General features: G+C 37.1%; 1 protein-coding gene across 1 annotated transcript in view; it reads left to right on the top strand.

Moving 5' to 3' along the window:
• The window catches only part of LOC139468280 (uncharacterized), a 93526-nt gene extending 74118 nt beyond the window's left edge, over positions 1-19408 (top strand). Inside the window, exons 53-74 of the mRNA XM_071250149.1 lie at positions 26-122; positions 535-693; positions 1222-1383; positions 1667-1825; positions 2825-2995; positions 3431-3607; positions 3807-3968; positions 4654-4821; positions 5388-5543; positions 6048-6218; positions 6581-6736; positions 7737-7895; positions 8141-8299; positions 8491-8664; positions 9125-9289; positions 9928-10083; positions 10878-11039; positions 11969-12085; positions 12456-12566; positions 14090-14204; positions 14417-14604; positions 17911-19408. Of these exons, the coding sequence (XP_071106250.1) occupies positions 26-122; positions 535-693; positions 1222-1383; positions 1667-1825; positions 2825-2995; positions 3431-3607; positions 3807-3968; positions 4654-4821; positions 5388-5543; positions 6048-6218; positions 6581-6736; positions 7737-7895; positions 8141-8299; positions 8491-8664; positions 9125-9289; positions 9928-10083; positions 10878-11039; positions 11969-12085; positions 12456-12566; positions 14090-14204; positions 14417-14604; positions 17911-17939 (3273 nt within the window). The 3' untranslated portion in view covers positions 17940-19408. The remainder of the gene's footprint in view (positions 1-25; positions 123-534; positions 694-1221; positions 1384-1666; positions 1826-2824; positions 2996-3430; positions 3608-3806; positions 3969-4653; positions 4822-5387; positions 5544-6047; positions 6219-6580; positions 6737-7736; positions 7896-8140; positions 8300-8490; positions 8665-9124; positions 9290-9927; positions 10084-10877; positions 11040-11968; positions 12086-12455; positions 12567-14089; positions 14205-14416; positions 14605-17910) is intronic.
• Positions 19409-20152: the final 744 nt, after the last annotated feature.

The raw sequence follows: 20152 nt of genomic DNA, 5'->3' as shown, positions 1-20152 counted from the left end.
AAATTTTTGTCTTTGTTTTCCACAGCGGAACATCCCAAATGCAGTTCCTATAAGGGACCTCCTTAAGATACTTCTTTCCATCTCATGTGCCACAGGACAGGCAGTTGTTAACGGACAATGTGGTATGTAGCAGAATAAGACAACATAAACTATGTATTCAGTTGAAAATAGGTGTGAGAAATTAGAATTAGAATCAATTAACACCAAAAATATATTCTGATTTAATAACTGTGAAGGACATTATGATAAAGGCAACATGATCAATCCTTACATATTGACTGCATTTTATCATCAAAAGAGCTTTGGCAGGATATGCATTTTCAATAAAATCATGGCATTTCCTCTCCTCTCTCTCTCTCTCTCTCCGACCCCCCCCCCCCCCCCCCTCCCGAACACGAAATCAAATGGCCGGTCCCTAATGTAACATAGCCTGTAGAATGTGCTACCCAGGAAATCCCCATAGCATAGCTCATCCACAAATTGACTCTTAGTATTTGCTTAACTATTAGTGACAAAAATGTATATTTGTTACAGTCAAATGTGCTCCCGGTACCTACTACAATGCTGCCACAATGACATGCGACCTGTGTCCAGTCGGTCAGTATCAGCCGAATGAGGCTCAGTCTAGCTGTCTGCCCTGTGGAAGCAAGACAACAGAACTTGCTGGGTCATCTAGTGCAAGCGACTGCAAAGGTGAGTATTTGATGGGTTGTCATTCCTCCATTAGCTCAGCCATCGTTTCCAACATCGGTACCAAGTGTGAAGTTGGGCTTGTTTATTTTGCAGATGTACATTTTTAAATATGACAACTTTATTTCTGGGACCAATTGTTAGTCTACTACAGTATGAAACAAGTGCTTTCATGTGACTGAAAATCTGCTCAAAGCAGCACTAAACACTATGTCCTCAGATTTATATTGAGAGATGACTTCCTTACTGCGTAACTTGCACTTACAGTAATAGATGCCATATTGAGGGAACAAAGATGGAGTGCAAGGAAATATGTTGTTATGCGTCAGACTTAACAATTATTAATTCTGGTATGGGAAATCATTTTGATTTATCCACAAGTTCAGCAATATATGTTGGTTTTCAAACAAATTGTAAGTATATTTTGGATTAGTTGTTTTTCAGAATCCAACTTAAAAATATACTAGAAGTCATAACCATGATGTAAAATAAGCTTTATTTGTATTTATGTATCTTAACCTGTTCTTACAGTTACTTGCACAACTGGTCATAAGTTTGACAATGCTGGCAACACTTGTCTTCCTTGTCCAATCGGGTTCTATCAAAACATGACAGGCCAGTTCTTCTGCTACCCTTGCTCTGTGGAGAAAACAACCAGAACCACAGCCTCCATCTCTGAAGGCCAGTGCTACGGTAAGATAATCACTCACGTTTATTATACCTCAGTCACACCGTATTCCGTGGTAGGATTGTCATTTGTATTTGTATTATCTCTGTAGACATGTATACAGTAAGATTGTCATACTTGTTGACTGTCAAACTGTATAAGTATAAAGCTAATTTGTTTGTAATAGTTCATTTATACTTATCTCATGAACAACAACTTTAACACCTTGGGAATTAACAGACACTGGATTGACTCTTTGATTAAATAATATTGACTTATGACCTTAGTGAACATTGACCTATTTTCCAGTTGGGTGTGGTAAGGGGCATCAGCTGGCCCCAAATGGAACCTGCCAAGAATGCCCCCTGGGCAAGTACCGCAGTGCTGTTATGTCCAAGTGTGAAGACTGTGCTACTGGCCTGACAACTAATTCAACTGGAGCGGATGCTATGAGTTTGTGCAATGTTGGTAAGTGCTGGACATTCTGTATAAGTAGATCAAGATTTTAAATTTTTTTAATTTGAAGTTTACTCAATATACGGCTTTTCCATTGGACGAGAGGTCGGTCACATGACCGCAAAATTGACATTCATAATTGTATGAACGACACAATTTGAATACGTTTTTCACGAGAGTGTGTTCTTGAAATGACGTAAACACTGACAGACTACTTCCACATTCCAGGGGAAACCCCTTGATGAACAAACGAAGAAATGCACATCTAAACTATCGTAGTATCGACTCGATCCGTGTCTTCGGCTGACACTGACCGTCTCCAGCAATCTATGAATTTACCTTTGTGTCTGTTTGACGCATCTTTATTCATCTTTCAATGATCAGCCAGTTGATCAATGATGACTAACACATGTAACCGCCACAGGTTTATTAACAACTTCGGAAATCTCTCCCGTCACGTTTATCGTGTCGGCCATTTTGATGTCTTGTACTTGATGTAAATGTATTATGACGCACTGTCATTGTGACTGACTTACTGAGGTAGTTCATTACAGACCTTTCTCATCTAATGGGGATATTATATGAACACATGTGTTGCGTAAGATGTTTCTGAAGAGCAAGTTCTGCATCCATACGTTCATGTCACCTCTCTTTTTGAGGAACTATTTTATTCCGCGACATAGCTGGTTGTTGTTTGGCTGTCAGTGTAAACATGAAGTCACACGTACTAAATAAAATTGTGTTTAGACCTTGGCCTACTTCCTTTGAGGTAAGAAATTGTGATAAAAAAATTATAAGAATTGACTTTCACTTTGTGTGAGTTCATTGGAGTATGAACCTTCATAGAGTGAGGGCCAAACTCCAGTGAACTCACACAAAGTGAAAGTCAATTCTTAAGTATTTATCCAAGGCTAGCAGCAGAAGTCTGAATATGTATGAATACAAAACAACAATTTGGAAACTATGGCGAAAAGCATAAACACTCACCATTAAGACCTTCCATTCCTTCAGGGGACTGTCAAGCTGGGTTTTACCGGAACAACGTGAATCAGACTGAGTGCCTGAAATGTCCACGTGGAACCTACCAGGATCTGAAGCAGCAGTACAGCTGCAAGGCGTGTGGCAGCAGCCCTCAGTACATCACAGAGGGAGATGGCTCAACATCTGCAGCAGAGTGTAGATGTAGGTATCCAGGTCCACACTTGGTGTGTGCTAGTTGGTAATCCATCTGTCGATAAAATGTAGGCGTAACACTCAAATTGCTGGTCGACTGATACCATATGGTTTTTCTTTTGAAAATTGACATTGATTTCATTCTTCTCTTGACTTGTATAAGTCACTAGAAGTCATTACTGCACTTAGCTTGATGAAGGATACAGTCATTAGTTAAATATCATTAGCAAATATGAATGATTAATCTTCAATCAGTATTTCGCTTCACTTAAATACAGCAGCCCTGTCAATTTAATTCCTGCAACCACAAATGTCATATTTGTACACATCTGTTGTGCAAACTTAGATGAGAAATGTTTTTGTTTTTTATTGATTATGAATGTTTATTCCTGCATAGTTAAATCTGCATCTCAGCTTTAATATCAGATCGCAATGTTTTTTCAGTTGTTTGTGAAGATGGATTTCAAAGGTTTGTGCAACAAAATGTGGACACATGCATCCCTTGCCCGGTCGGATTCTATCGGAATAAAACCCTCCTTCCGTATGATGTGTGTGCATCATGTGGCCCTGACCGCAGCACCGCATCAACCCACTCCAAGTCATTCAGTGATTGTTCCATCTGTGAGTACCCACATTGAAAACAAAAACAAAAATTCTGAAATATATGAGAACATGTTGATACATGTTTTAGTCTATTTTTTATGTTTTGTCTTTAAGACTTTTCTCTTCTAGAATTAGATTAACTGTTCTGTCCATACATATTTTCTAATTCTCTGAAGTGATAACATTTTAAAGGGTATTTTTGTTCATGTTTTTTCAGTGAAATGCCCAGTTGGACAGCAACCAGACTCAACCAATGCAAACTGTGTTAACTGTCCGTTCGGGACATATCAAAATCAGTCAAACCAACCAAACTGTATCCCCTGTACTGGCCAAACCAGCACTCGCCAGAATGGCTCGCAAAGCAGGACACAATGTGAAGGTCAGTACCACAGACATTCACTACCTCAAATAAATATCTCTAACTAACTGCCTGTTATCAGTAGATATCTCACATGTTTTCATTCACATCCTCTGATTGGTGGAGTATTCTTATAGTGAGTGAGTGACTTGGTTTTAACACCGCTTTTAACAGTATTCCAGTTATATCGTGGTGTGTCAGCTTATTGTGGGAGGAAAGCCCAAAGTAACGCAGGTCTCAGACATTTACCACGTCTGTGAAACCCACGAGCACGGGTATGGTGCTGACAACCTAGAAACATAATCTAGGCGAACCAGGATTCGAACCCACAATCATAGGTTTTTGGCGTGCCCACGGGATGCAACTCTCCACAGCGAATCGCGGCACCTAAGACGGCTGGGCCAACCATGCCGCCAGTATTCTTATAAGTCTGTATTACTTTAGTTATTGTATTGCGTTTAATTTGTATTTCCTCTAGTTTTTCAGGGAAATAATAATCATTGAACAAAGTTTGATAAACTTAAATTTTAAACAAAGATTCATATTTTCAGACTGACCTACAATATCTTTTGAATGTTTGACCTAGAATTAATTTTTATGTTCTTTCTCCTGAAACTGATACCTCATTCATGCATCATCAGAATATCTGCTGACCCATACAATTGTCACAACCAGTCTGTATGGAATATATTGTTTTCTACTGCAGCTTATTGTAATGGAGGTCAAGAGAAGCTTGCAGATGGTTCATGTCGGACATGTCCTATAGGCTACTACAAGGACAATAGTGGCTATAAGTTCATGTCATGTGAAAAGTGTCCAATCAATTTCGTGACATCTGCACCTGGAGCTGACTCAGCTGCAAAGTGCAATATATGTAAGTAAAGTCAATTTACACATCTTAAACACAAATTTGTCACAAGTACTTTGATCTCTAAATTAATTTTACATCTTCATAATGATTTCTATGTATGAATGTACTTCATTTCTACGAAAGTATGCCCCAGTGGAGATTCCAAAGCAGAAGAGGTCCACACAGTATCATACTCATCGTAAGCGCTGACTAAGGAACAATGTTCAAGATTGAAAGTGAAGGGGTTCTTGTCATAACCCTATTGTAAAAACTGATAATTAAGGGGGTTCCTAGATTCAATTACTATGACAGTGAAATCTCTTAATTTCTAGCAATGAAGGCGGGTCAGGTGATCAGACTTAGTGACTTGGCTGATAGTGTGTAGTTATGCAATTGTTGCTCATGCTTTCAGTCACTGGTTTACCTGTTCCAGACTCAGTTATTGACAGCCTGCCTTGATGGAGTTACAATATTGCTCCCGCTTTAAAGAACAATACCACACCCACACACACATTATGAATGTATTCTCAGGGGAGGACTCCTGCAACAGTTGACTCAGTTGTTCAGTGCTAACTCTTTTCTGTTTCCAGACCAGTGCCAAGCTGGTTACAAGATTGTGGGCAATGGATGTGAGGCATGTCCTGTGGGCTATTATCAACCAGAACCATATAAGAGTTCCTGTAAGATGTGTCCCAGTAATACCTCCACCCGACAGAATGCCACTGTTAATGTCACACAATGTGAAGGTCAGTGAGTTTTTACATGGGCAGAATTCAGTTTAGATATTTTGTATGTTTTAAGCGTAATCTCTTAGCATCTATCTTGAAATGGTTTATTTCTCTCTTTCTCATCTTATCCCCATAGTTCTTCACCATCATCTGTTGCTCTTGTTTTGTTATAGGGTCGTTCAATCTCTCTCCTTTGTCTTGTCTTATCCAAATTTCACCTTTTTGGATTCTCTTCTTTCTGTCTCTTCTTCCTCTTTCCAATCTCTTTTCACTCTCCATCTTTCCCAACAGTTTCTCAGGTACTAGTAAGTCAGGGTTTGAAATGCTATGTTTTCAAGATATGTTCTGTGTTGTTCTATGAAGATACATCAAACATTATCGAGAGTAAAATGTAATGTTTGTGAATACCAGTGTGAGTGGAGATAGAAGTAAACATGGGTAGTTTATAGTGAGTTCAGCATTAAATCATGCATATCAGTTCTCAGATGTATGTCCTCTAATACAGTTGTGTGATATTTTCAGGATATTGTCCATCTGGTTCTGAGAAGGATATGACCACAGGCCAATGTAATCCATGTGCGAGGGGTTTCTATAAGGCAAACAGTGCTGGTGTGTTCAGCGAATGTGTTATGTGTTCATCTACCTTCATCACTGCATCAACAGGATCTACATCTAGTAGTGACTGTTCAGTTCGTAAGTTGGACTTATTTATCAGCAGTAGTAGTATCATATCAGTTGCATATAAGAACTATCATTATTAAAATAAGAAGTATCTTGTATGTATGACTTGTTTTTTGTTATTGATATACAATTTATTTTGATATGACGATTTCATCCTCAATTTAATTGTTGGATAAGTTGTTTGGAAATAAGAAGTTTGACATGTTGCCAGGATGGGAGAATAAGCTGCTTGATCATGTCACATTCATCTTGTGACTGCAGCATATTTCATATCATATTTGCCCATTGAATATCTCAGGAAGTTTGGGCTCCTTTGAAACTGACTACACACTTGTCTTTGACATCAGTGTTTAAATTGAGCCTTGGTTTCCCAGACAACTGCACTGACGGCCAGAAAACAACAAGCACAGGATGTGTGGACTGTCCCAAAGGATCGTACCAGTCACAGAAGTGGCAGACAAACTGCTCCATGTGTGCCACAGACAAGACCACATCCACCAGTGGGGCCACAGCAGCCACTGACTGTATCTGTGAGTATCTTGGTCTTTTGGCAGGTTGTGTGTAGGTTTAACTATTCTGACTCCTTTGTATTTGTTGAGGTGAAATGGGGTCTAAAAACGTCACGTCCAGGTTGCAGTTACATAGCGACGTGCATTCACGTGCGGTGTGGGATGAGGATGGGTGTGGGTGGGTGGATGCATGCGTGCATCACAGTTTAGCATGAAAATAGTATACTGAATCCGAGCCGACCAGTCCTTGTTTCCGCCCCTTAATCCTGAGCACCAGGCTCAACATGTACAATCTTTTAACATCTTTTGGTTTGAAAAGGCCAGGATACAAACCCCGGACCATCCGGGTGGATGCTGTACCACTAGAGGATGGAGGCGGTCTGTTTTTGTTGAAGCCAAAGCTATATATTAGGAGCTCAATATCTTAGGAACACAATTTCACAACGGGCTAATTTTAAAATGAAATAAACATGAAGGTGAAGGGAAGTTACATTATAACCAAGTCAAAACATCAAAGCATGTTATGAGGGATTGCCTTTTTAAAAAAGTAAGGCCTAGGCCTGAAAGATCATGGGTTACAAATATAGAACTTAGTCACCAAAACTGACATATGCTATCATTAAGAAGCATCAAGATACTTTTTATCAAACATTGAAGGAATAGACAGAATTCAGTTGTTATGTTTCAACTGATTTATAAGGTTATCAAATAATTAACCAGCTATGTTATGGTCTTTACTCTCAAGACAAAAAGTGTATAATTCATTATAAACGTTCCTCCTAGCAGACAAGTAGCAGAACTCAAACCTAGATTGGAGGACATTTAGCCCTGATGGGGTCGATCTCCCCCAAGTCCATAATGATTTTGGCTATTGTTGACAGTGTTTAGGCCTGAGTTTCACTCAATGAAGACACTATTGGAATAAGTATTTTGAAGGACATAAATAGGAGTACATGATTTTGGACCCAAAACATGAGTCATGTGGTAAAAAACATTCAGCTTCACTTCTCCTGTGTTCCAGTGAGCTGTCCTCCAGGCAAGGAAGACATTGCTGGGGTCTGTGTCTTATGTAAGCAGGGATTCTACAAGAGTGAACAGAAGGCCTCTCCGTGTATGGAATGTCCTACAAACAAAACAACATCAGGCAATGGAGCCACCGCTTCAACAGACTGTAACCAAAGTAAGAATCTTCCAAATGGTTAGACCACTAAATGTTTAATTTTGTTGATTAATTTGTTTATTTATCAAGTTTACCATATTCAAGTTTGTTGTTTATTCAAAAGAAAATATTAAATGAAGATAAGTTTCAAAATTGCTGTAAGAGTGGGACAAATTTAAGAATATGATATCTACTTTCAATGTCTGCCAGGTATAACTGAATCCAAGAACATAGCAACAGTTATGACAAATATTTTGTGTTTTCAGTTGGTTGTCCAGCCGGGTATTTTCAAGACTCCTCTACTTCCTGCCAACCATGTACTTACGGATACTACCAACCTCAAAAGTGGCAGTCAAAATGCGAAAAATGTGATACCGGAAGTACAACATATAGTCTGGGAGCAATGGCTGTAACAGACTGTGTTGGTAAGTATTTCTGCTTTCAATTCTGGCATGTTCTGGCTCATTAAAGATGTCACAGTGGAGTTTATACATGTAGTTTGTCAAGGTGCATTTGTTTAGTCATATTAATCTAGAATCATTCATCACAAATCTTGAGTAACATTTTGTACCATGTATCTTGTACCCTGACACCATCAATCATACCTCTGTTACAGTGGATTGTAGTAAGGGACAGCAGTTCAACGCTGGCACAGGTAAATGTGAACCATGTCCCCAAGGCTACTATCAGGACAAGCTCAATCCCGAACTGTCGCAGTGTATCATGTGTTTTGACACCAATGTTATCACTGCTGGACCTGGAGCCACATCTGCTGCCAGCTGTACTGTCAGTAAGTAATTTGGATCTTAATAAGTCTGTGTCTCATACAATTCTTCTTCTCACACAATTTTTAGCAAATCACTATAATATATACAGCCTTTGATCATGCCTAAGTCTTCTCTTCTTAGACACTGTTTGCCCAGTTATCTAAGTCTCTTCAATTCGCTTACCAGAGTTTTGTCTCTAAGGCAGGCCATGCATTTGCATTCCACAAAAGTTGTAAACATCTAACTCCAGCATCATTATGGGCTTTTCTCTTTATCAAGCTGACACACTATCCTATAATGAAGTACTGTTCAAAGTGGCGTTAAACCAAACTCACTCACTCAATCACTCACTCTGTCATCATTTTGGAGCGGATGCTAAAGAGATCCTTTTCTCTGCATGTCTTCATTTTAAAAAGTCATCATTGCCTACTCATTTCACAAAGAAATACAAATTAATTTTCTCTGTTCATTTTCTCTTTCAAGAAAACTGTACAACCCCTGGACAGTACCGAAATAGTACTACCAACCTCTGTGAAGACTGCCCTGTCAGAACCTACCAGGACACGAAATGGCAGGATTCTTGCAAGACATGTGCAACGGGTTACACCACACGCAACACGAAAAGTCCAAGTTCGGCAAGCTGTCTTCGTAAGTGTAGCCACGTATCTCTTGAAACACAATACAGGGTTCAACAAATACAGTTTGTCAAGTAACCAAAAGGTCCGGTACCCCAGAAAAATCACAATCAGTTTTTCTCACCTCTAAACAGCAAATATCCCACTTGTGTCACCCTGTTCATTCGATAAGAGCAAACTACAGCAGTTTGGCAAAAGATATTTTTCCACTAGTCTATCAGACCACCACAATTTAAAACAATTCTGACATTTTGTGCTGGAAGTTTTCTTATGGACCAGCATATTTGTTGAACAATATGACAAACACACTGGTCCATCTGAACCTAGAATAAACACATTTTCCACTTGCATGATCACTCAAGGAATTAGATGTGATCAACATAAATTTCATTTCTTTTTAAATTAGGCATTTTCAATAAATGGGGTTATCATACGATTTCACACTTTTATGTTGACAGTGTGAAGCTCATCCTGAATATTACATGAAATAATATTTATATGAAAAGTACTTATGTATTGTACATAACAAATATATATACAATCAATGTATAAATATTCTAAATACCTATTCCATCACATATATCTTGTATATGACAATTTGCTGTGATTTCCTTTGTTTATGTCTAAAGGTAATTTAATTGTTCTATCTAGGTGACTGTGAAGCAGGCAAGACACAGATCGGGGATGCCTGTACAGACTGTCCTGCAGACTTCTACAGAAACAAGACCACCTGGACCTGTCAACCATGCCCCGCTGGCCTCAAGACCTCGAACGTGGGGGCCCCGTCAGTCAGTGCCTGCAACGTGTGTAAGTACCTCCTTGTTCAGTTATTATTAACATTGTTTTTCGTAGCCTTATGTTAAGAAATTGATTCATAGTCATATCTAGGAACAGGTAGCAAACAGTTTATTCTTTTGAAACTGTTGTTATGATGGTAGATATAAGCAATAATCAGTGTATTGATAATTAGTTTCGGAGCTTGTTCAGTATTACCGTGAACCTTCAATTTTACTTTAAAATGATCACAATTGCTCACGAACATAAAGAACATTGGAATTTTAACCTTCCATTTAACATTCTCTTTCCCTTTTTTTACATTACTTTTTTTATTACAAATTTAATGGAGTACCAAACACTGCAGGTCAGGTTAAGATTTGTATGTGAAATATCTGTCTGCCAGCAGGCTCAATGTTTGTCAAGTCAAACTTGTTAAAAAAATACCATGTATTGCTAGCTACAGATAATGTTCCCAAAAGTGTACATTATTTGTAACACTCTGCCTGATTTCTCAGATGTGAACTAGCTTTCTTTTGTGAACTAGCTTTCTTTTTCTTAACTGTCCACTATTTGTTTTGCCCTCACTGCCTTGATGAACTTATTAAGTTGCAATATAACAGCTCACAATATGTTATAAAACATTCTTCTTTAATTTTATTTTCGAACATACATTTATTTGACAATTATTTTGATATTGATAAGTATTGCCTATTGCTTACTAAATAACATAGACGGAAGGCTTAATATTTAATGTATCATGATAATGTTTAATGAAATGTTTCACTTGGTCAACAATGACTAACCTGGTCTGACTATTCTTACAGCTGCCTGCTTACAAGGAACATACTTTAAACGAGATGAGAGTAGATGTGTTGACTGCCCTCTCAATTATTACCAAGATTTAGTATCCACATTTGAGTGTAAGAGATGTCCTTCCTCCAAGTTCACCACAACTATGGGCAGCAGAAGTGAATCAGATTGCGTTGGTAAGTTGCACAGCGAGACTCTGCACCACAGGAGGTGTTGTTGTGTAGTACTAGTAGTGTAGGTGAGACTAATTTCACAGTTATAAACCAGTAAAGTTTATATCATAGTATGGTGTCTTGCATCCACCTTACCATTCTGTTATCATTTCTAGTTTATTCAGTGTTTACTTACCTGTATTGATTGAGTTGGAGTAAATATGGTCTTGGAAAGTTCCATTAGTTGAGATGAATATTCATTCAAATCAATTAGCAGATCAAACACCTGACCAGGGCCCTGTTCCACTAAGAGTTCTTGGCACTGAGAAAATCAACGTAGCCTTATGTCAGTGGATCTGTCCCTGGCTCCTACTCATATATGCTATTCCAAGATGATAAATTTGACAAAAATAGATGGCTTTCAACCAGATTCATTTGGTATTGAAATCATGTACATATACATGTACACAGTGGTCAATATGAAGGAGTGAGTGAGTATGGTTTTCCACCACTTTAAGCAATATTCCAGCAATATCACGGCGGGGGACACCAGAAATAGGCTTCACACATTGTACCCATGTTGGGATTCTAACCTGGGTCTTCGGCGTGACGAGCAAAAGCTTTAACCACTAGGCTACCCAACCACCCCTCAATATGAAGGAGTTACAAGATGACAACACATGCCTCTCAAAATTACTTCAAGATACATCACTGCAAAGTGGTCCTAGATAAATATGTAAACAAACATTAAAAATTTATTTATGTAGGGTGAGGGTTAGTTTGTCCTAACCCAGGCAAAATATGAAGCGGCGTTCAAGGTGGAATTCATTCTTATTACTGAATTTAGTGTTGGACAACGTTCAGTTACTCATTCACAGGGTTCCATATCAACAAGAATGTGCCTGGCTAAAGAATGAAGGTGACTTTATCAGTGATGACATCTTTCTTTGTAGGTTTCTGTGACACAAGTAACAACTGTTCATCTAATGCCAGATGTGTGGAAGATCGCATTACCAAGTACAAGTGTGAATGTAATGCCAATTTCCAAGGCAATGGTTTTACCTGCACCCGTAAGTATACCTAAATTATATATATATGTATGTATGTATGTATGTATGTATGTATGTATGTATGTATGTATGTATGTATATGACAATACTGGTATTTCCTCGCCACATCTGGCTCTAAAACGCTCCTCCCAAAAGTGAAGCAATATTTAGATAATGTCAATCTGTTTTTAAGAGAGATGGGGTTTGTTTGTTACAAGATTTATATGAAAAACTCTGGCTGGTAGATATGGGAAAACATGCATAATGTTTTATTTGTATTTGGTGGAATAAAAATGTTTTTATTTATTTTATACTGATTTTTGGTTCAATGGATAAAGGAACAATTTATATTTAACTTTCTGCATACAACTGTTGGTTGTTTTTGTTTCAGATGTGTGTGACCTGGACTACTGCAAACATGGGAGCACCTGTACCCGTGGCCCACCTGCACAGTGCCAGTGTACTGAGTTCTATATGGGGGACCAGTGTGATATAAGACGAGGTGAGTTGACCACTGGGCCCTGTCAGATAGGCCCGCTCATGTTTGTCACAAGCTGCTCCAATGGGCATTAGGTGGCCACAATGGTTGGACTGTATGGTTACAGCCCTGACCTGGATAACTGTGTCATACCCTAGTGCATGTCTGATGATTTCCTATGATTAAGGATGGCACTGTTAGACAAAGGCCTGCCTGTTCCTGTTGCGTTGTTTAGAGATTTCTAGCTTGAACATGAAACCTGAATGATTATCTGTTATTTCATCCTAATGTATATCTTATGTCTTCTTCCAAGGATTTCCAGTGATCAGTGATTTTACTGTTAGACACAGGTCTGAAAGTTCTTGATGCCTTTGCATAGAGATATATTTCTAGCTTAAACATATGGAACCAAGATGACTGTTATATTAGCCATATGCATGTCCAATGTCTTCTGAGGATTGATATCTGATAAATATTTTTGACTTAGTGTACTGTATTAGCCGTGTTAAGCACTCTACTCCAACTTCTACACCAACATGTAAGTAATCTTTATAAGCTATATTACAGTTCTTGTGTATATTACAAATTGTTTGCCTATCAATCATTATAAAATCGTTTGAACCAAGTTTGTTCTCTATCACCGATTTACCTTGTGTATGGTTTTGAAAAATGCCCCCATCATTTGTAAATTTTTGCATTTACAGCTAATACCGTACTCACTATACAGTAGACAATTACGCACGATGACGACATTCTTTTTTACTATCCCTACACAAGCTCCAGTACTGTTTTAGTCCCTAAACATGGACCACAAGTTTTATGTTTGATAATTAACACATCTATTTGGTAACCAATTAGCTTGGTTATGTGAAAATGGGAGAATAAGAATAAATTTCTGTAGCTTAATACAATTTGTTTTCTTTGGCAATAATTTGTTTGGGATGATAAGTTTAGTGGTAAAAGATAACACTAATTCTGTTTAAAGTTTAGAATGTTTACTAGTTTTACAGTAAGATGTACATGTACTGACTTCTGTCAGTGAAGGCTTAGTTCATTTGTTAAAGGTCTGAGACCATACATCTTACCCATCAAAGATAAGTCTTTAGGGAAAATGGAAATAAATTAAAACTATATTTATTTTATTATGTGATCGTGGCTTTGGTTCCTGATCTTTAAATCTGTAAACTCATAAACCATTCAGCAGTAGAAACTAACAGTTTCAGTCCACTAGTCCTTATAAGGATAACATATAGCAAAACCCTGAAAAATGGCAGTTTGGCAAGGAGTACAGGACTAGTGCCAATTTCCAATGCTGCCATTAAATATAAAAGTGTTGCCTCAGTATAGCTCATGCTGAGGGCTCAGAGACTTAAGTAGGGGCTGGTGAGCTCATTCTTGACAACTTGTATTATATCTGAAATGTCCTACAATCGATGAATTATCTCTATATCTTTCATGACCAGCATCATAACGTAATAAATGTGTGTTTTTTGCCTTAAGTCTCCAATGATAGATATATCAGACATATATTCTTTGTTTTGTTTTAGCGGCTGAGCTTGTATCAAACCAGCAGACATTAACAATTGTGGGTCTTGTTATCGGAATCCTTGGCTTCATCTTGCTGCTCATCCTTATAGCAGCATGTCTGTATCGTCGAAGAAGGTAAGATGATTTCAGTTTTATGATACAAATTAATTTTTCCAGTTGAATCTATTCCGAATGACACATGCTTTCCACAGTTCAAGATCCTATGATTTGTGTAGTATTCATAGAAGACTCTCCCTAACCAATACGGCCAAATATGTGTTAAAGAGGATTTAAAGAGTATGTTGTTGGTGTTGTTGTTGTTATTGTTATTTTCATCATTATTACAGACCTGCACCGTCAAGGCAGACTCCCAGTGAGTATGATGACCGAGCCAGCCTGGCAGCAACCAGAGGACCCTATGACTACCCTCTTGCCTATGTCCCATCAAAAACAGCATCAGTAATCAGTGGGCCAAGATATATGCTGCCGCAAACTGTGGAGAAGAGTTTTGATAATCCACAATATGTTATTTCAGGTACATTTTGACAAATATCTCTTACTATTTAGTTAATTTCTACCAATATATTATGACTCTCAGCAGTAATTCTAAAAATTTAAGATAGAATATTTTTATTCATTGACAATGCTAACAATCTGGGTAATGCAAGTTGCACTACTAATCAAAGATATAAATCTTATATTTCATTAACAAGTAGAAAATAAAAACAATGTGAAAATAGGTGCAAATATACATGACTAAAATAATACATATCTAAAAGACAAATAACATGAATCTTTGCGTTGTTGCTCATAGTTCTATACAAATTACACTATCTCTGAAATGATTTGTTTCAGTGTCGGTTTCTGTATTACGATAGAAATGCCATTTTTAAAAATATCCATCAAAGATGGATTCCCTAAATGACCCTTGGTTTGTCAGCACCATACCCATGCTTGTAGGTGTCACAGCCTGCATCACCTTAGGCTCTGCTCCAACTTGAAGCTGACACTGTGATAAAAGTAACTGAAATAGTGTTCAAACCTGTGTTAAGCCAAACTCATGTTTTCATATGATAATGGGAAGACACTAAACATGTATTTCCTGAACTTTTGAAGCCCCAGCTACTTTCAACCATTCTGTGAGGTCCCGGGTTACCCGACAGGAAGTTGATTATACAAGTATCATATGAGCCTGGTAGGAAGGTAACCATGTGATTTCCGTCATGCCTTCGTATCTGTTTCCCAAGTCCAATACTAACACAAGGCTTCATATTGACAGTGTCTTTACTCGCTAACTCATTCAAATCATCGCTTCTACATCTTCTCTCCCTGAAAACAGGAACTTACAACATATCAATATTGGAAAATATTAGTCATTTAAGCATTTGTTGCATTGAATACCATGAATGTGATAATTGTGACTACTTTATATTGGCTTTTCCTGTTTTCAACCGTTATGATATTTGTCTGCAAACCTTTGTTGTGAATGTCTGCTGTTGTATAGAGATAACCCACTATTATAGACAGAGGCGTCTAATGCATTATTGAATATGATTTATAATAGACCATCAACTTACAAGAATCAATGTATAATTAACCGAAACTAAGAAATACTGCATGACGTCATACAACATACTGGTTGAAGCATATGGCCTTGTGACTGTAGTTGTAGTATCTGTCACCCTTTTCCACCTATTCTCATGTCCTGAAAACAATTGCATGTATTTCCTGGCAATATTGATGTATTAGACACGTGGGTGATCGATATGTTTGTATAACTTTATTTTAGCTTATCTGTAAAATACACATCTTTTGAATAAGAATTGACTATTCTATACATGCAGGTGATCAAAGGGTCTATCAACTCTAAAGGTATACAATGATTAAATGTATATAACTCAGGCTCAAAATGTACAATAACAATCTAATTCCTCACGGCTTACTTTTGCAAGTATAACCCTGGCAATTGTGTATGTCAAAGTGGATAGATATTGATTCAACACACCACTTATGTATTGTTATGCACAGATTTAACATCTGAACAAAAACTGACATAGTGACCACTGGAGTGAATTTACTACAAAATGACATTATTTAGCACAGGTGTGTGAATTTATCACAAAATAACACATTCTGTTGTCTGGCTATATATACAATGGTAACCTATATCGAGCATGTGTGGTTGAATGTACTACAAAATGACATTATCCAGTGCATGTATCTGAAATTTACGACAAAATGATATTTTCGAAAACATGTAAATGGATATGCCACAATGGTTACATATATTGAGCTAGGGTGTGTGAATTTATTACAAAATAACATTACTTATCACAGGTGTATTAATTTATTCCATAATGATGTAACTGAGCACATATGTGTGAATTTTAATACAAAATGACCTATTTGAGCACAGGTATGTAATTTACTACAAAATATAAGTGAGAAGAGGTGCGTAGATCAACTACAATAATGACATATTTCAACTAGTTTAATGCAACATAATTGGAGATAGTTCACTAAAACATTATCCCATGTCATGTGTCATTATCCTCATGAATCTTTCAGTTTAACACACACTGTACACTGATAGACATGTTTCTGATGATGATTCATTGACTAACACATCACAATGATGTATTTACCTATGTGTGACAGTATCTTTTATGAACTATTCAAGAAAACTGAGGATAAATATTATGATTATGACTGGGAAATCTGATGTTTCTAGTACCGGTAGTTGTTTTAGTGTTAATGATTGTTGCAAAGTGGAGGACTTAGGCAATACATTTAGCATGTTTTGCAATGGAACCGCATCAATCATAATTAATACTGTTAAGTGTTATCCATCTCTTGTTGGACAGCATTGAAAGGCTACTCAGTATATGTAGTCCTGTTATAAAACTGAGATCAGAAAGTGAATGAAAGTGAATGAAATAGCCATATTTTACCTGTATACAGGTATATATTATTTGTTTCATCTTATTTCCCAATACTGTGTGGCATACTAACCATACTTGTAGCAATTAGATGTGATTATTTTAATATATTATGTTTTTTATATTTCATATTTTTCATAGTTTCTGATTTTTTAGTTTCTCTTATTTTACATGAGTAACATGTAGAACTTAGTAGAAGCAGTAAACAAGATGTACTTATTCTGTTAATTAATTAATTTTACTACCCATGAACTTGTTAAGTATATATATATCATCTTCCCGAGGCAAGGGTGTTAACTGACTACAAAAGTCCAATTTCCACTCTTGCCAAACTAGGATGGAATTTCTGGGCTCGATCGTAGCACCACCAGCGGCTATAATGAGTTATGTCCCTTCTATGTCCCTCCTACTGACCAATCAGATTCTACCTGTCATATCACTTACATTTGCTTCCAACAAAATGGCGTCACCCTGGCAAGACGATCTGATTGATAAACAAGATCTACCGATTACCTTGCGAAGTGCATCAAATCATTTGATCACCTTGATTAAACACATGAAAAGATTTGGAAAATATCGCCCAATAGACAGTACAAATGCTCTGCAAATCCTGCAGTTGACAGAAATCTGCACACTGAAGTTCATGTTGTTGCGAACTGGATGTCTAGTTCGTTGCGCCGTTGGACTATGCATAGACTCATTAGTCCAGCCAAACTGTAACTCTGGCCTAGTTCGGGAAGGGTGGAAACAGGACTTTTACAGTCAATTAACTCCATTGTCTTGGGAAGATGTATATATATTATGTATATAGAACAAATTATTTTGGTACGAGCAATTAATTGCCTGCCTGTAAATCTCACATAGATGATTTATGTACTACATGTTTTGTGTTTTGCTTTCAGATGACGACCCTGCTGTCTACAAAGCTTAGCAATAATTCAGCCAGAGATTTGCAACATCACAGTCACCTTTCATCAATATGTCGCACATATTTTGCTCACCTTGAAACAGCATTTGTCTGTATTTTTATGAAATACACTCTCTTTTTGTAATTATCAGAAATGATTTTTTTAAGTTGATGCAACTGAACTCTTTGGGAATGTTTATAATTATTTACACATTTCATATGTTAAGAGAGATTAATTTTGTCTGTCATTTTTCTTATGACAAATTATTTCTGATTTCCATGGTTAACCCAATTCTCCTTTTGTTTACATCTAGTATTGTAATTTAGAAATCCATTCTGATGGTATGCTTCTGAATGAATGTACTAATAGTGTATGTTATGTTTTCAATACTTTGTGGTATCATGACCTTGGTACTCATTATGTCAGACATGAATGGCATGTACATAGCAGTGCTATTTTCTGTCAACATGTTTATGTGATATGAGTCCTTTGAATCTTAATGTCCTATTATAAACTAATCAGCATCAATAAAGTAGCTGTGTAACTATCACAAAGGCTATAGCAAATTTGGGATTGTCATTCCACTAACATTGTTTATGGTACATTAAACCCTTCATTTGTAGTACAAGTAAATTGGCTTGATTTGTGTTTACCTGTTACAAAAGAGGAATCAATTAAAAATGAAATATCACATTGTCTGTTCTCATGCATGAAAGACTATCTGGATACTTGTTTATTTTTAATTAGATTCAGTGAAAGATTTTGAAGAAAATCTGTATTCAGGGATGATACTTGATGCCACAAATTTGTGATATTTTTTGTGTAAGATTGTATGTATTGTGAATACTCTAAAAAGATGAGAGATTATTTCATACACATAGCATGGCTAAAGTAGTATGAGTGTATTATGAAACCTCACTGTATAAACTGTACACTGAAGAATTGCCTCCCTAAGTTTATATTCTAGTTGCAATAGATAGACCTTTATAAGATGTATTACTAACAATTAGAGACTACCAACCCAAAGTTCATATTCTTGTTTGTCATATTTATTGCAGATGAATTTTGCTATACAGTGTATTTCTGATCATTGATTTGACCTGATAAAAAGCTACTCAGCTTGATGAGACAGAAGGACCTTTGTACCTTATTGAAAGTGATACTGTACTTACAATTGCAGGGATAGACCTAAACTCAAAAACTTTACTAGCCCGTGTTAAGATAAAATACCCTCATAATGTTAAAACAATGGGGAAACTGGGCAAATTTGTACTAACCCACAGGAATTTGTACTAGCCCCAGGCTAGCAGGCTAGTGTTAATTTCTAACCCTGCAATTGAACTAATAGTTTGTTATAAGAGAGACCAGCAACTAATGCCTTATGTTAATATCATTGCTCATTAAACTTCACTCATATCACCAAACTCATGCAATTTTAACCAAGTATTGTGGATATTATATTTTATATATTGAATAAATAATCTATGTAATATACCCTGGTTTCTCTATCTTTTGTTGGTGAAAGGACATGACCGGCCTTTAATCAATGAGCGTTAGATTTATTTTTATCACAACTTTTTATAACTATTTTGTATGCTTGTTACATTATTTAGTTACCGATAAATTATTGTTGCCATTCACTGATGCCATTCACAGTCATTGTGTATGGAAGCATGCACGCATCATAATGAAAATCATATCCACTGAAGTTACAATGAAACATGTCCAATTAAACAGAATAGCTGGGTGAAAGCATGAAAACACATCCAAGGGTGGATGGGACTTAATCACTCGGATTGTAGGTGTGGATGGCATTGGGAACAGAAGAACGCATGTCAGTACACCAGTCACGCTCTTGCAAAACTTCAAATGCACCTAGTGTTGACATGATGTGCACTGTGCCTACCTTACAAATGTAAGATTGTTACATTGCCAAAGCTCCTGACTGGTAAATTTGCCACACACACACAACATGTTTCAACATCGCCAGCAATGCTCTCTTCAGAACTGCTGGATGAAAATCATTCAGTGTGAATAAGAGCTATATCTTCTGCTTTCCTCCCAACTGTTGGGTGTTTCCTTGCTTTGTCCTTGTCTCCCTGTGTGTTTCCCATTCATCTCCTTGTTCTTGATATGCATCCTAAAGTCATGCATCATCTTCCTGAGGCAAGGGATTTATACTGTCCGGTTTCCACCCTTGCTAAACTAAGCTGGAATTTCAGGGCTCAATCGTAAT

The sequence above is a fragment of the Haliotis cracherodii genome, unplaced genomic scaffold (assembly GCF_022045235.1).
Source record: "Haliotis cracherodii isolate W230 unplaced genomic scaffold, xgHalCrac1.p SCAF_2, whole genome shotgun sequence".
Taxonomy (NCBI): domain Eukaryota; kingdom Metazoa; phylum Mollusca; class Gastropoda; order Lepetellida; family Haliotidae; genus Haliotis; species Haliotis cracherodii.
The sequence above is the reverse complement of the archived record's forward strand: the minus strand, read 5'-3'. Positions and strand labels throughout refer to the sequence as shown.